The following is a 14,847-nucleotide window of genomic DNA, read 5'->3' on the forward strand; positions in this document are numbered from 1 at the left end:
AAGTGTTATTTAGATTGTATGAAAAGTGTAAATGGTCAGGACCAACTCCTGTTGGATTAGAGATAAAAAAAATCTTCTTCGTGGTTTCAATCCCGATTAAAGGAGAATAAAGAACTCTCTTGATTTACTGATGATAAAGAACTCATTTCATTATAGTCTTTTATCCGAATTTTTAAAAAACAATTTGTTTTTAAAACCTTCTACAACTCACATTCACTCTGGTGCTGACGATTTAGGAACTAAATCCAGTCTTACGTTTATGCTACATAAGGTAAACCAACTTTTAATAAGCCCCCGCTTAGAATCTTGAAAATATGACCTGTGATAGAAAACGTTACGTTGCGTCAACAGTGCTTGCAGTCGAATTTCAGTAACAACTGTTAACTAGCATATAAGTCCAGATGATTGAAGATCGCACCATTTGGTTTATAAAGCAGGTCGGTTCTAAGTTCTTATTCCGAGTTAGGACGGTTCTAGGTTGTCATTCCACGTTTAATTCGACCATAAGGCAACTGTTCTGTTATCTATATAGTTTGAAGTCTTCAACCTTTGATAGTTAAGAAACCTTGTTGTATAAACAGATTCACCTGTGTATTAAGCTTTTTTTCGATAGATTCTCAGGGTAAAAAGGTTCGGTTAACATAAGATGCCATCCGCCTTGAACAATCGTACCTCGTCGGGTCATACGTGGAGGCACCCCAATACATTCACAACATAACCCACTAATCAAATAACATCCAGCTAGAAACCAGACCAAATAACAATGGGGCGGTTCGGACAATGAAAATTACACATGGCCTCTTTCTGAACAACTCTCTAGTCAAAGAGAGGTTTATTCTTTCGCGGGCTTCACTCAAATATGGCCGCAATCGAAAAAGTTCCGCAAAGTGAAATTTTGAAGAATTTATAATACTGTATCGACAGCTGTTCTTTTGGTAAATTTTGTCATTTCATATATAAGCCATATGGGTAATTTTTCTTTTGAATGAATCTTTTTTTAAGGTGTCATCAAAACTCGAATGTGAATAAATATATCTAAACATGTAATTTCTGTCTATTACGTGACATTCTTGTTTTTTTTTTCTTATTCATTATTATTTATAAAAGTAATGTTACTATGTTTATCAATACATATATGATTCTTCGATATATATCTTTTAATTCTAATTGTAGCAACCATGTTTTATCGCAGCTCAAAAGTTTTTCCGAATTATCTCTGCATGTCCTTATTCAGCAACATTCATCTTAAATATTTAATGCGATTTTTCTGTAACCTTATTTTAATTGTACTTAATTAAGATTCTTGCATCTTCTGTTGCTATGTGCATAGCTGGAATGCTGGGAATATATTTGAAATGAAATTATTTTGAGATCGAGACGCAATTTGAAGAAATGCACCTCTTCCCTGTGCCAGGATGGACTTGCTCGTTTAACAGTACGCCTTTCCCATTTAAGCTAGAACCATTCGCTAAGCAATAACGAAACTTGTGAAATGAAAGTCTTATATTATCCTGGGAAAGTTTTCCATTTCCATTTGAATTCCCTGTTTTTCTGTATGAAGGGTAAGTATATAATCTTTTTTCAACCTGTTGTTTCAATCTTCATTTCTGCCATTTTAATTTTATGATTTTGTCAGTACAGATCAGTTCTAAGACATCATGATAACAGCAGAGATTGAAGAGTTTGTCCCATTTGGAAGAGATTATTTGAAGATACACCCATCAGGGACCCAAGAAAACCTCAATGTATGTTAGAAATTATTTCATTCATTAACCTAAAAGATTCATATAATTTGTAAGTGTGAGAATGGTTTGATGTTTGGGACTATAGTCTACAGATCCAACAGTCTGTGGTTCAAGTCACTTGAAATGAGCAAACTTTCACTTTGAGTGAGCAGAGTCACCAACACTCTTTGATTCAAGATGTAGAATCGTGGGGTGTGGTCACATTGAGAGGAAGGACCGGGACACTTGTTGATAAGCATAGCTTCTCAGTGTCTTAAAACTAACTCCAAAGGCTAGGTAGCAACAATAACAAATGAATTTCTATTTTGAACAATTAGAATGGTCCCTAAAATTGAACATGATTAGATATTGTGTGGAAACTTTGCTCAGCATAGTAAGATAAGTAAACAGGTTTAATGTGGGGCTCTGTTAGAGCTGTACTTGAGGAATAATAGATATTATAGATTATTTTATTTTCAATATTATCTCCTTAAAAATACAGGTCATGTAGAGTTGAACAAGAGTATTTTTTAATTTCCAAGGGACCTCAAGTGCCTCAAGTATGTTAGTTCAGTTTGTAAAAAAGGCAATCAGAGTTTCTATGCATGAATTTCTTGTCCCTTTGTAGTTTTCTATCATTATATTTTCTTAACAGAAAATGCTCCTTTTGTGGAAAAAAATTGGTTTGAAGCAAATTTCATTCATGTTGTGATGTTTCATTTAATCCTCTCACTCAAGACTAACTTCCTTTGGTTATTGGCTTCAGTAAAAAAACTGTCTAATTTAAGAACCATTTCTATAAGTTAATGCATTTTTAACACCTAGGTGAAAGGTGTTGATAGCATACAACAGAAGAATATTACATAAGAGAAGATTAGCATTATGGTTTATGTTGTTTCCAAAACTTCTACTGGATGGTTGGGTATTTTTAAAAATTTTGTCAATTCAAGAGGTGCTGTGACTCCCATCAGTCCTCATCTCTTCCACCTTGTCTGTTCATAAAACACTTGAGTTATAACCTGGTCTGCCGAAAAGATAAAAACCACAACAATTACAGATGCATCACATGCCCCATCTTTCTTTTACCCCAGTCCCAGAAAAGTTTTGGCAGGCCAGGTTTTTAAAAAAAAAGTATTTGTTGGTATATATCTGCTTTGTTTGTCACAATTTGTCACAAATATTTAATACATAATTTATATGTCTGTCATTTATTTAGACTGAACAATGGTTTATCAAAGATAAAGACAACTTTGATAGCTATGAAGAAGAGGTTTGTAACTCCAGTAGAGCTGCATACTAATATTTTTAATTTTATGTTTATAATGATAAGGTCAGTGTAGTGCTGCACAAAAAATTTGTGCTGTCCATCTTCCTGAAGTTATTGTGAATGCACAAGATCTTGTTAAGAGCCACTATACTGTGCAGATGGGGTCAAGCTGATATCTTTAATCTCTGTTTTAATTATAATCATAATATTGAAAGAATATGTGATTGAATTAGATTTATTTGACAAGTTTGTTCTACTGTCATCATTATTGAACCAACTATGTTCTACCAAAAATAACACTAAAAATACATTACTGATGTATTGAATATTTTCAATGCAAGTAATATTGGGCTGTATAAAATTTGAAATTCAGTGGTTTCTAGGTTGCATTATTTGAAAAAATAAACTGCATGGAATTAAAATTCAATATATTATCAGAGCAGGAAATGTTTTGCCTAATATCTATTTTTATTCCTCAAACAGGTATATGCAAATGGAAAAGTTGTCATTCAATGTAGAACTGCAATTACAGATGAAAAAGGTATAGCGAAAAAATGCTTCAACTTGGATAATGCAATCAAACAGATAACATCTTGCCAGTTTCACAACTTGTCAAGATTGAGAAGTTCAGCAGACAGTCTGGACAAATCTGACACAGGTGAGCTAATTTTTTTCCCTTATTTATATTTTTGTGATTCTTTAATACTTGGTGATTCTCTTACAAAAAGACTACAATTTACTGTATTTTAAAGCTGTTAGGGATGGTTAACAAACAGAAACCTTATACATAGTATTTGCACAAGACTTTAATATTCAAGAATCACTAAAGGCTTCAGAAAACAAAATGGCAGTTTCTTATGAAGCAAAATTTCTACAAACTCAAGCAAACAAAATTGTTTCAGCTTAGAAACTATTTTATTCAGATGAAATAAAATCTCAAACAAAATATGTATGTCTATAGCCAAGAGCAAGCTTACACGTTTAATTATTTATGATTTACTTTAATAATGCATTTAGTTTGTTTGAAACTAAGTTATAAGCAGTTGTTTAACATTTGCCTTATGATAACATTAAGCATGAAAATCTGAGTTCCCACTTAAAACTGTTCTTTTCTACATACCAAAGCATATTTAAATTGTTTTTTTCTTACGTATTTATAGCCCATTGTTCAGTTATTTTTATTCCGAATGATAAATCAGGCTATTCAACTTTTAATATACTTAAATAACATGTTTTTCTTTGAAATTTATCAACTGAAGAGATATTTAATCAATTTAGATGTTATATGAAAAGTGTCTCTTATGTGACTTGCATTTCATAATAATACTGTAATATTTAGACATTACACAATAATGCATTAGAAAGAATTTTTTTGTGAATCTAACAGTTAGTTTAAGCACCCAAGAAACCATTCCTTTGGACTATAAAATATGCCAAGAGAAAGTTATCTTGAAATTTTTGCTTGCCTTTCAGATGATCTTGTCAAATGTATCACTGTTTTGGGACCAACCTGTGTTGACATGATCTGCTCTGATGGATCTTTCTATGCATCACCTTTACCTTTCAAAGTAGAGACAATATGGCCAATTCCAAGCGGATTTTGTGTCCAGAGACCAACTTCATACACAGATACTTACAAAAAGTAAAGTTAAAGTCAACATTTTTTATGTTTAGGCTAAAGTTTGAGCTTTAGCCAATTACTGAAAGTGGAACTGAGATGTTTCTTTTTATCCAGAATATTCAAGACAAATGCCCTAAAACGAACAATTATGTTTTATATTTTCCAGTGCACATCTATATTTTCACTCATTTTTTGATACATATATGCTTTTGTTTATTTATACCCCTTTAATGTCTGTTGTATATAATCTTCCAATTAGCCCTCCTACTGTCTGATGTTGCTCCAATAGCTAGTCTGTATGAACTAAGATCATGTCTCCCAGTCCAAACTTTGCCATTTTCTAACATGATATCTTACCAATGCATATTTCATCACTTCAGCTCATGACAAAACTTTGTCTTCAATTCTCTTCTGCTTTGAGAGTTCCAAAGCTATATTAATAACAACCTATTTATTTCCCCCTTATTATTCAATTACTTCGCTTGTTTTTCTTATGATAACTCTTAACAATTCTTTCCGTAGAGGTGTACCTACGCTGTTCTCTTTAATCCACACATTGGATGACTTTTGCCCTGTTATTTATAGATATCCAGGTATGAATGACATATCCTTTATTGTATTCTCAATAATTGCACGTAACATGGAGCTTGACTAGACTTACTGTATGTAATCATCTTGAGTGAATGGAGACCGATGGCTAACATCGTAATTACATTTACACTCATGAACATGGGTAATTGTTTTGGATCCTAACTTTTGTTTAAACTTGATAATTTAATCAGTTTGTTTTTTTCTTTTCATTTAATTTGCATAATCCTGGTCTTTTCAATTACCAGCCTAAGAAGCAGGATGAATACTTATCTTTATCATCCAGGAAATAACCCATAAATCTCGTTAACGGGTATCCAATGGCTGGCCATGGCAAGGCGAGGTGTTGCGAAAATGGGAATCTGACATTCTTACTTGAAAGACATTAAAATCTCTTCAGTGCAGTGAACTATCGTTCTTTAATGATATTTTCACTTTTTTAGAAAGCAAAAAGAGCATGTACTTTTCTGACCCAGACCAGCAAATTGTCTTTTCCTCTGTTAAAATTTCGCTGCTGGTTACATATGATGTCTCTGTTGGAATCCACGCTGTCTGGAAGGTCAGAGAAGCAACAGCCCAGGTACCTTTTTTATTGAATTAGTCTTTCAATTATTTATTGCTTTTTGGCTCTTTAGCAGTCCTCGATCTCCCAAGCTGTTGAAGGCTGTTGCAGCCTTGCTTTTTAGAGTTACATGCTCTCAAAAGACCCTACTAGATTCCTGCAATGCCATTCTTTATTTTTTTGTCGGCTCTTTGATGCATCCTTTGCCAGAAGTTATGTACATTATTTACGTGTGAAACTTTGAACTTGCATCTCTAGCTATGCTGATTCATTTGCTTCTGGGTTGGGCAATTATTGATTTAAACAAATCTCTAAAAATGCCCAAATCATTTGTTTATGAAATTATTAAGTTTGCATCCGAATAAAAAAGGTACCTGGTATTCCTAATGCTCCTCCTGTTAGCTCAAATAATATTGTTCGATTCCTTTACAACTGAAATGTCATTTTTATAAGGACAAGCCAGATCCGGTTTCAAGAAATAGCAGCCCATCGGAATTCGGACAGAGCTCAAAATTTGGAAACCTGAATTCTAGAGGACCATCTCGTCTGTCAGGGTCTCTTTGTGCTCCAAATGGTCGCCACTCCCACACCCCTTCGCCTATCAGAAGTCGACCCAATACCCCTGCAAGAGCAGCAACGCCGTCAAATTTGATGAGAATCCATTCTCCAGCATTTGGTCATGGCCAGAATTCAAGGGCTGTGTCACCGCACTCAGGTAAAATGGTCTTTGTGAAGCCGCGTTAATCAAGATATCATTGTTTGATGGATTTTGCTTGAGTGATTATATTGATAATAATGGATGGCGATAGTATTAACAATAATGAATGACGATGGTATTGACAATAGTTGTAAATGACCGTAAAAGCATAATAAGAATATCGACGGTATAGCTTGATTAGTTTTGTATCTTGCTCGATTATTTGCTTATATAGCAATTAGCCCAATATTGGTAGAAAGAAACTCTCTTTATTCAGGTAGCAAGGTTTAACTAAGGGAATTTTTTGGGCAAGCCAATTTTTACAAGCCTTTTTCTTTTATTGTCAATAAATGAGATTGTTCGTCCAAGAATTGTTTTTTACATTAAAAGTGGAAGGAGTGATGTCCTGCCTAGTCAGGTGGAACTTTTCAATGGGCCTGCCCAATCTATTTAATGAAGTGTTGGTAGCTTTGTTTAATAATTAATACTTTCTTTGTCTTGATTGATTTTGTGAAATTTTTTTGAATGTCAAGACTTACATTAGCAAAGGGGTTTAACATTGCCGATGTCCTTTTGAAAATTTATTTCATATGTTTTAAAAATATTGTTTTTTGCAGATATTTTGCACTCTGCCACTGGGATAATTTTCATCAAGTATCTAAGTATCTGATTATCTTGTTCGTAGCCATCATGCATGAAGCCTCATTCTCTTCAGACAACCTATTTTCCAACATGTCACAGAGCCGTGGCTTCGGCTGGCTATCATCCCCTCACGTTTACCGGCTGCCAAGTGAAGATTCAGCAAGCATACACGAGGAGCAAGATTTCGAATCGATGCCTCCTTCAATATGCCTCGAGCATATTTGGCAAGAAGACGAAAAATCCATACTGTAAGCAAAATGAAATCAAACTACCTTGGTCGAGTTGACACGTGACGTCATGTCAATTTAGTCCTGTCTCCACCTTATCTTTATTAATGATAGATGCTTGTAAAATGCAGTTAACTTCACATACACGATATGAAGTAACAATATAAAACGACGAGTGGCAGTCAAATATAAATCAAATGTAATTCGAAAAACTAAACATTTAGAAATAAAGTAGAAGTTAACTAATATTTTGTCTTGTCAAACGTAGCTTTTTCGCATTGATTTAAATACATTCGCATTGATTTAGTCAGACGGGACTATCAATGTGATTTTTCGATCTAGGTGAAATTCAAATTATGCATCAGTCAATTTTTTTTCCACATATGACAACACACGTGACGAAATTGGTTTATAATAGTTCCACTTAAAAGAACTTTTTTCGAAAAAGCCAAAGCTCGATCTAAAACCTTATCCCAACATATAGAAAAACATTGGTACATAAAATGTACTTTTCTAGGCATTAATTTGAATGATGTTATCATTTTAAATATTGTAACTTTGTTCTTATGAAGTTTCGCCGCGGATCAACGATGCAAGGCAGACAAAGTTTTCATCACTGAAGATATTTGTGGACAAAGCTTCATATGTTTTTTATTGAAGGGCCTCAACGTTCTAAGGTATTTATCTTTTCTGCACTCTTACGTCATTTCTAGATTTTACCTACAAATATTTCTTAGATTTACAATATAGTGTTCTCTTATGCATGTACCCAGCAATTTTTTCATCACGTTCTTTTTGCCAAAGTTACTTCTGCAAACATCTCTTATAAGCTTTCTCAAACAAAAAAGGTTCCGGCATTAGAATGCATTTTATTGAATTTAATCACAATCTATGATCAACATATGAAGGATATAACAAATAGTGAAGAAGATAATTTAGTTATGATAATACTTTTACGGTTGTTATCATTTGCATCTCATTTCATCCTTTTTAGATTAGTGGAATTTGAACTGCGCTCAATAACATCTTCCTACTTTTTTGGAACTTCTTCTGAAATCGTGGCAAAAGATGCTGGCTGTTTAACAGTAAGTAAACATGTTTTTTTACAAAAAGAATACTATCCCTAGTCTAGAAAATTAACCTTTGCCCATTTTTTGTTTTTGGTTTCCACAAGTTGTTGGAAGCAATTTTTCATTCTCAGTCAAATACTCCTAATTATATTTTCTTAGTATCTTTGTAATTTGATTTGACTCTTTGGTGTTTTTGTATGATTTTCTGACTTTTCATATTTTGTCAGCTGCAAATCAAAAATGTTGTTTTTAGGTGCTTAAATATGTTGGTTGTTGTTAAAGATAACAGATAAACTTTTAATTTTTGCTAGAAAATAAAAAGCTCTATTTCTTAATTTTTTTAATCTCAGGACCTGAAAATGATTGCAGTTCTAGAACCATCAGGTGATCTGATGTTATACAGTGGTACAGTCAAGGTACATTTTGTGATGTATATGTTTAATGCAGGGATCTTCTTGTTCCTCTACGTACCTTTTTGCTTGCTAAAAGTTGCCGTGTTTGACTTGCAAATATCAGAACAAAACTTGTTTCCTTCGACCATCGTCCCCCTTGTAGGCATTAGGACTTCTTGACAATGTAATCTATCGACATAGTCCTAGGTATGTGTTTAAACAGCTCTGTCAATAGTTTGCCGAGGTATAACCCCATAAGCACAGATAATTTCCCCGTCAAATAATTGTAATTTGGTCTTGGTTCTAAATTCTATGAGCCCAACCAAAGCACATTAACTCTTGAGAAAACCCTAATGTCTGGCTGGCTTTTTCCAACCAATTCGTAACATTAATACCTGAATTTATACATTTATAGGTATTCTATTGTGCTCTTTTAAACCGTCAACGTTTAGCAAGATTGGAAATACTATTGATGACGTAATTGCTTTTCTTTAAAATTTTATAGAATTTAGTGAGTATTGTCTTCTTTTTTTCAGGTCTGCAGTTTTGATGCATCAGTCAAACTACAGAAGTACTCCTTTGAAAAGAAACAAAGTTCTGCTCTTGATCTTGTAAGGTTTTGTTGCAACTGCAGTGCAGGACATGCATGTTTATATATCCGATGCTTTTATTAAGGGCCACGAGACTCTTTAAATTGACCAAGGTTGAATCCCCGGTGTCAAGGATAAATCAAATTTCTCTTTCTATTCTGTCCATCACCGTGAGGTATCTGTGAATTTCAAGGCTTGATAAAACGGAATTTATTGAGCTCGCGTCAACTACGATAGACAAAAGTTACCTTTCATAATTGGTTACAAAGTTTTTGCTTTCTTGGAAAGAAAATTGGACATAACGAAAATTTCCAAGACCAGTTGGCTTATGCTACGTACTTTTTATACTAAAAAGTATTAAACTTAATTATGGTTCTTTCACTCTGATCTTAGTTGTGTCAATTTTTATGTTAAATGTAAATAATGTTTCATTTTAAAATGCACCAAGTTTGCGAAAGCTGTTATAAAACCTTTTATTGTTCTTTAGCTACGCACATCATATGGCACGGAGTTGGTGGAGACACCAAAAGCAAGTATGTAGATTGATACCTGTTACAGTGTAGGGCTGCAGTATAGGTCTGAAATCATTCAAATTCACATTGTACAGGGCAAAGCATGCAAAGAATTAAGTTTGCGAAACACTATATAGGACAGCCAGCCACGTAGGTGCAGGGAGGTTGTGCTCCTCTCAAATGAAAATTTGACAACAACTTGCCTTCTCTGCCTACAGTTATTCCAAATGATATTTCGAAAAGTTGCCATAACTATAATTCCGTGGGCTTGATTTAGTCCAAATATATCTGTTTGTTATATATCTGTTTTCTTGTTCTAAAGCCTGCCCCCCTCAGGTATAGTTCTTGCCCGAGTTTTCCCACCCTAGCTGACATCTACAGCTTCGTGGTTGACGACAGCTCAAACAATTTCTAGCCCTTCTATTGGTCTTTTGTTGATTGACATGTCTGATTTCTAACAGCAATCAAGTTCGCTATCAGATTATCGGTATAAACACGTGGTTATGTAGAAAACCAAGTTTTGTACCAAGTTGCTCTGTCTGGGTGTGAGGATTGCCAAGAGCCAGGGTCGTGAACAATTGATGCAAGAGTCTAGCCATCTTTCAATAACATAGATACTGACCACTTCATCCATTACGCACTTTTCACCCGCTTCGCTTTCTTGAATAAAAAAGGTTGACAAGAGCAGATGAATCGTATAAAACAAATTTATCAATGTAACATTGTCATAGCCGAGGCCTAAAACGCACAAATAACCAGAAAGACGATAATGCTAGGTAGCTTTCGATTTTCACCAACCCCATTATTTTCCTTTCATCATCGTAGGCCTCATCATTGATCAGTTTTTATGTTTGCAGGACAAGATCTGCAAGTCAAACTTCAAGATATTGTGGCTATGCGTGACTTTACAGCCAATAAATTCTTTTTGGTAGGTATTACTGAATAGGCTTTTCTTGAATGCACGTGAATAGAACTTACCGGATAATACTTAGTAATTATAATTATCGAATTTTATCGCAAGCTGCCGACCTTAGCTGATGGTTTAGATAGTAATTTATTGTATATATTGTCCTTTCAAAGTTGAAAGCAATTTGGTTGTAAATTCTTAGCCATTCTGTCTCTAACGACTGAGAATTGAACATTGGAAGAGCTCATCTTTAGAGAAAGTATCAGCTTGTATTTTATGAATTCATCTTTCAATCATTTTGAAAAAGCTATTTTTTCTCAGGTTCTGCCCAATAATCAGTTTTATCGAGTATATGTACCGAGAATTACATCAGATGAACTAAGTAAGTTTTGCAGAAATCTAAATTTGACAACTGTCTGTGCTTAATGCTATTGCATCTATTTCATGTATTAATTCACATACCATCATAACAGGTATCTACTTTTAATTCTTCTTATTTTATATATAAACACATAGTTGTAACTACTGTTAATTTGCTGGGTGCTGTCACTAAAGATTTTGACAATGTATTAAAGGCTTACTAAACCTATTGAGACACATTGCGTTCATGACTTTTAAATCCTGACCGGGCATACAACGTCAAACAGAATCTAGCATTGTAGCCATTAGTTTTTAATCACGAGTAATGTAGTTGTATGTAATTTAATGTTGCCTGTTGGCCATGGGGTAGTCATTATCTTTCGCTCCCTTGGTATCGTGCATGTGGTGTAGTATAGTAACTAGGATAAGTATAGTAGAAAGTAACATGTTTTGTAATAATTTATATGATAGAAAGAACTTTTTGAGAGCTTATTGAAATTAAAGGTGAACAGGACGATTCTAAGTTGCAACTTCGATTTTGACGCTTTATGCAATCATAAGGCAACTTCGATAAATATTCTGGTTGAAGGTGGAATGATTCATAAAAGTAAACCTACAATCCCGGACAAAATTGTTCAAAATGCAATTTCTGCAATTTTCTACTTTATGTCGCCCCTATAAATTCGAACCCCCCATTTTCCCCCGAATCAATGTTGGATTTGTAGTTCTATCATTTCTCCTCCAAAATCATGCATTCAACATTGAATTGGGGGAGGGGGGGAGTTATTTTTAAAAGGAAAGCGAAAATATAAGCTTTCCTGGAAAAGTCTAAACCATTTTTGTCTGGGATTGTAGTAATCAAGCCGTATTTGAAAGAAAGGCATCAGTTTCACACATTTCGGAGTAGGTAATAACTGAACAACTGTATGTTGAGTTGCTCGTGTTATGTGCTAAAGTTACGTTTCAATTGAAAGTTAGATGTAAGCTTAATATGATGTTTCCTTTGCAGTTGAAAAATGTCTAGAAGTGATCATGGCAAATTTAGCAAATGAACAATTCATTGACGTTTTTGCAAGATATTACATAGTGCTAAACGAAGGGAATCACCTTTCTTCGGAACAGTCGCCTTGGAGAAAATTTATGGACACCACTTTGATGCTTATGGGGTTTCCAGAGCAATTCAGGAAATCTATGATAGAGGTAATTGAGCATATGATTGATGCAAGGTTAACATTGCTCAACTATTGAGGCTAGAAGAAGAGACGGTGTTTTCAACGTTATGATGTATGAGTCAGATTTCCTCTTTTATGACTATCAGTTCCGGTTCACGTTCCAGGAAAACATTCGACCAAAAACTTCGTTAAATTTATGCAATGAACCCTCAAAAATGTTGTCTGCCTTATTCCCTTTATTTAATTTATATCTATAATAACTTTTTGAATTGCCACTGTCAGTTGTTTTCTAAAAGATATATACTTCAATAAATTTTAGAACAAAAGAAGTAGTCCAGCGCCTCCGCAGCCAAAAAGAGCAAAGAAAAGTGACTCGTTCTGTGAAAACATGGTAGCCTTTTTTACCTCGTATTCGTATTTACATTATTGACCTCGTTTGTGTGTTTATTAATCCTTTCATGTAAATTTTCTCTTAATGTTTCTGTTTTCTCATTTCTTTGAAAGGATTGGGAATTCCTACAAGAAAGTGACCTTCACAATAACACCAAAGAGATTTTTGGAGCTCATTCTGTGGCCAAAGATTCGTCTGTGATTGAAGCAGAAGATGAAATAAAGTAACTTTCAATGAATTAGGCAGTACATTTTTTTAAAAAATATCTAAGAAGTGTAACCCCTCAACAATAATGCTGATTTGCAAGGAGCCCTCCACTTTAATCCTACAAAGTAGAACATTAATTTTTTACCCTTGAAGTTTAATTCTCATTACAATTTTTTTACCATTTATCCCAGAAACCAAATCAACATTGAAATCTGCTTAAATTAAATTCAAAAAGAAAAAAGTATAACCATTTTTCAAGAGTATTTCAACTGGTCGTCCGTTGACTGGGAAAATTGAGTTGACTGGGAAAATTGAGTTGACTGGGAGAGGGTTAAGAGGCAACATGTGCACATTTTCAAACTCAGTACGATCTGCAAGCGTTTTGGTTTGGGGAGCTTCTAAAATATTGAGGGGGGGGTCGGGCCCCCCTGTCACCCTCTACCTACCCCCTGCCGCTTCGTGCTCAATTTAAAAGACATTGAAATGTGCGTGTGAAGGTTTTATCGTCTTGTTGCTTTTTAGTCTAAACCCAAGCACTCCACTTTATGACTGGATTCCGAAGCTGTTTAAAGATTGGCATCTCCTATACGAGGTTTGTTGCTGACTTTTCCATTTCTCTGGCACAGGGCGTCATCAACGCAAAATGAATTTGTTGATCAGGTTCATAGCATGTCTAACTACAGTGAAAAGTCTCCATTACGCATATTTTGACCAGATTTCTTACCTTTTTATAACATACCAGGTAGTTTTCTTAAATTTACTGAGTAAAAATTTGCTTGTGAAAGATGCCAACCCATATTAATGCTTAAAAGAAAAGAATCTAGTTAATGATATCTTGATTCCTGTTTAGAGATATAAACCTGATTATTTAAAGTGGTTATGTTATTAGTTGTTTACTTTTCATATTGTTTATTCTTTTATTGACTTATGCTCACTTTTAGGACCTTAAATTGAACATAATGACATTTAGTCAAAGGAAAAATCTCGCGAACCTTCTGGTTTTACTTTCAAGGTAAATATCTACAAAATTATATTTGATCTCACTCATCTTTTTTGCCTCAAATATCCATCATAAAATTGGATGACTTTTCAGTTCTTTTTTCTTATATTTTTCATGATTAATTTAGACTGATAAAACTTTGCTTAGATTCACTCAGTGGTTTAACGCACTTTATGTCACCTAAGTTCGATTTCTAAGGATCAAAAACGCCACCATAAATATATTACTATCCATGTTTTAAGATTCACCTTATTTTCTCAAACTTTCAAGGTTCTTTAACTGAAGCAAATAACTCAGCTTCCCCTATTCCGTAGTAAAAGATGAAAATTATCATTTTAACTACTTGCTACGATCCCGTCTACGTTTTTCCTAAGAACCCCAAATACATTCGTTGTGCTATTGTATTCTCTCTTATTAAGTGGCAACATATATTAAACTTTGATAAACCTATATGTCATCATCTTCAGGTGCCTGGGACTAGAAGCACATTATACACACTACATCAGTGATTTTCCAGAACTTGAAGGAAGCCCGAAAGGTGGAAGTATTCACATTCAAAAAGGTTAGAATGATTTGTAAGCTAAACATACTTTTTGTTTACGAAAATTTGTCCCATAATGAAAACTGATGATGTTTTTTTATTTCAATTTCAGATCAACTCGAAGATTTGCACTCGAAAGGTGTGAATTTCATACCTTTGAAAAACATAGAAGATCACGTGATTCACGAAGTCACTCTGCAAAAGGTTTACACCCTTATTTTTAAATAAATTGCTCGAATTAGTCTCTAGAACAGCAAAATTTCAAATTTTTTGTTGTCACTATTACGTAGCATATCGAAAGTTTGGAAAACCATGCTTGTTTAGCAGGGATGAGCTAATCTTTGTCCACATGCGGGTTGAAGACTTTTTCCACGACA

The 14,847-nt window shown here is 34.1% G+C and overlaps 1 protein-coding gene across 2 annotated transcripts in view; it reads left to right on the top strand.

Annotated features, from left to right (window-relative positions):
• The first annotated feature begins 214 nt into the window (after positions 1-214).
• Positions 215-14,847, top strand: part of LOC135688601 (anaphase-promoting complex subunit 1) — a 38,822-nt gene continuing 24,189 nt past the window's right edge. Inside the window, exons 1-23 of one of the 2 annotated variants that reach the window (XM_065205534.2) lie at positions 215-935; positions 1,637-1,745; positions 2,941-2,994; positions 3,475-3,649; positions 4,465-4,633; positions 5,135-5,205; positions 5,644-5,780; positions 6,216-6,477; positions 7,145-7,349; positions 7,901-8,005; positions 8,323-8,413; positions 8,749-8,814; positions 9,327-9,401; positions 9,868-9,913; positions 10,750-10,820; positions 11,121-11,181; positions 12,169-12,359; positions 12,651-12,722; positions 12,836-12,945; positions 13,452-13,521; positions 13,871-13,941; positions 14,397-14,491; positions 14,583-14,674. In XM_065205534.2, coding sequence (XP_065061606.2) covers positions 1,659-1,745; positions 2,941-2,994; positions 3,475-3,649; positions 4,465-4,633; positions 5,135-5,205; positions 5,644-5,780; positions 6,216-6,477; positions 7,145-7,349; positions 7,901-8,005; positions 8,323-8,413; positions 8,749-8,814; positions 9,327-9,401; positions 9,868-9,913; positions 10,750-10,820; positions 11,121-11,181; positions 12,169-12,359; positions 12,651-12,722; positions 12,836-12,945; positions 13,452-13,521; positions 13,871-13,941; positions 14,397-14,491; positions 14,583-14,674 — 2,376 coding nt within the window. In that variant the 5' untranslated portion in view covers positions 215-935; positions 1,637-1,658. The remainder of the gene's footprint in view (positions 936-1,636; positions 1,746-2,940; positions 2,995-3,474; positions 3,650-4,464; positions 4,634-5,134; positions 5,206-5,643; positions 5,781-6,215; positions 6,478-7,144; positions 7,350-7,900; positions 8,006-8,322; positions 8,414-8,748; positions 8,815-9,326; positions 9,402-9,867; positions 9,914-10,749; positions 10,821-11,120; positions 11,182-12,168; positions 12,360-12,650; positions 12,723-12,835; positions 12,946-13,451; positions 13,522-13,870; positions 13,942-14,396; positions 14,492-14,582; positions 14,675-14,847) is intronic. The other variant, XM_065205544.2, reaches the window with a different exon arrangement.

Source organism: Rhopilema esculentum, chromosome 10, assembly GCF_057945365.1.
Source record: "Rhopilema esculentum isolate cy_ngs chromosome 10, ASM5794536v1, whole genome shotgun sequence".
NCBI lineage: Eukaryota > Metazoa > Cnidaria > Scyphozoa > Rhizostomeae > Rhizostomatidae > Rhopilema > Rhopilema esculentum.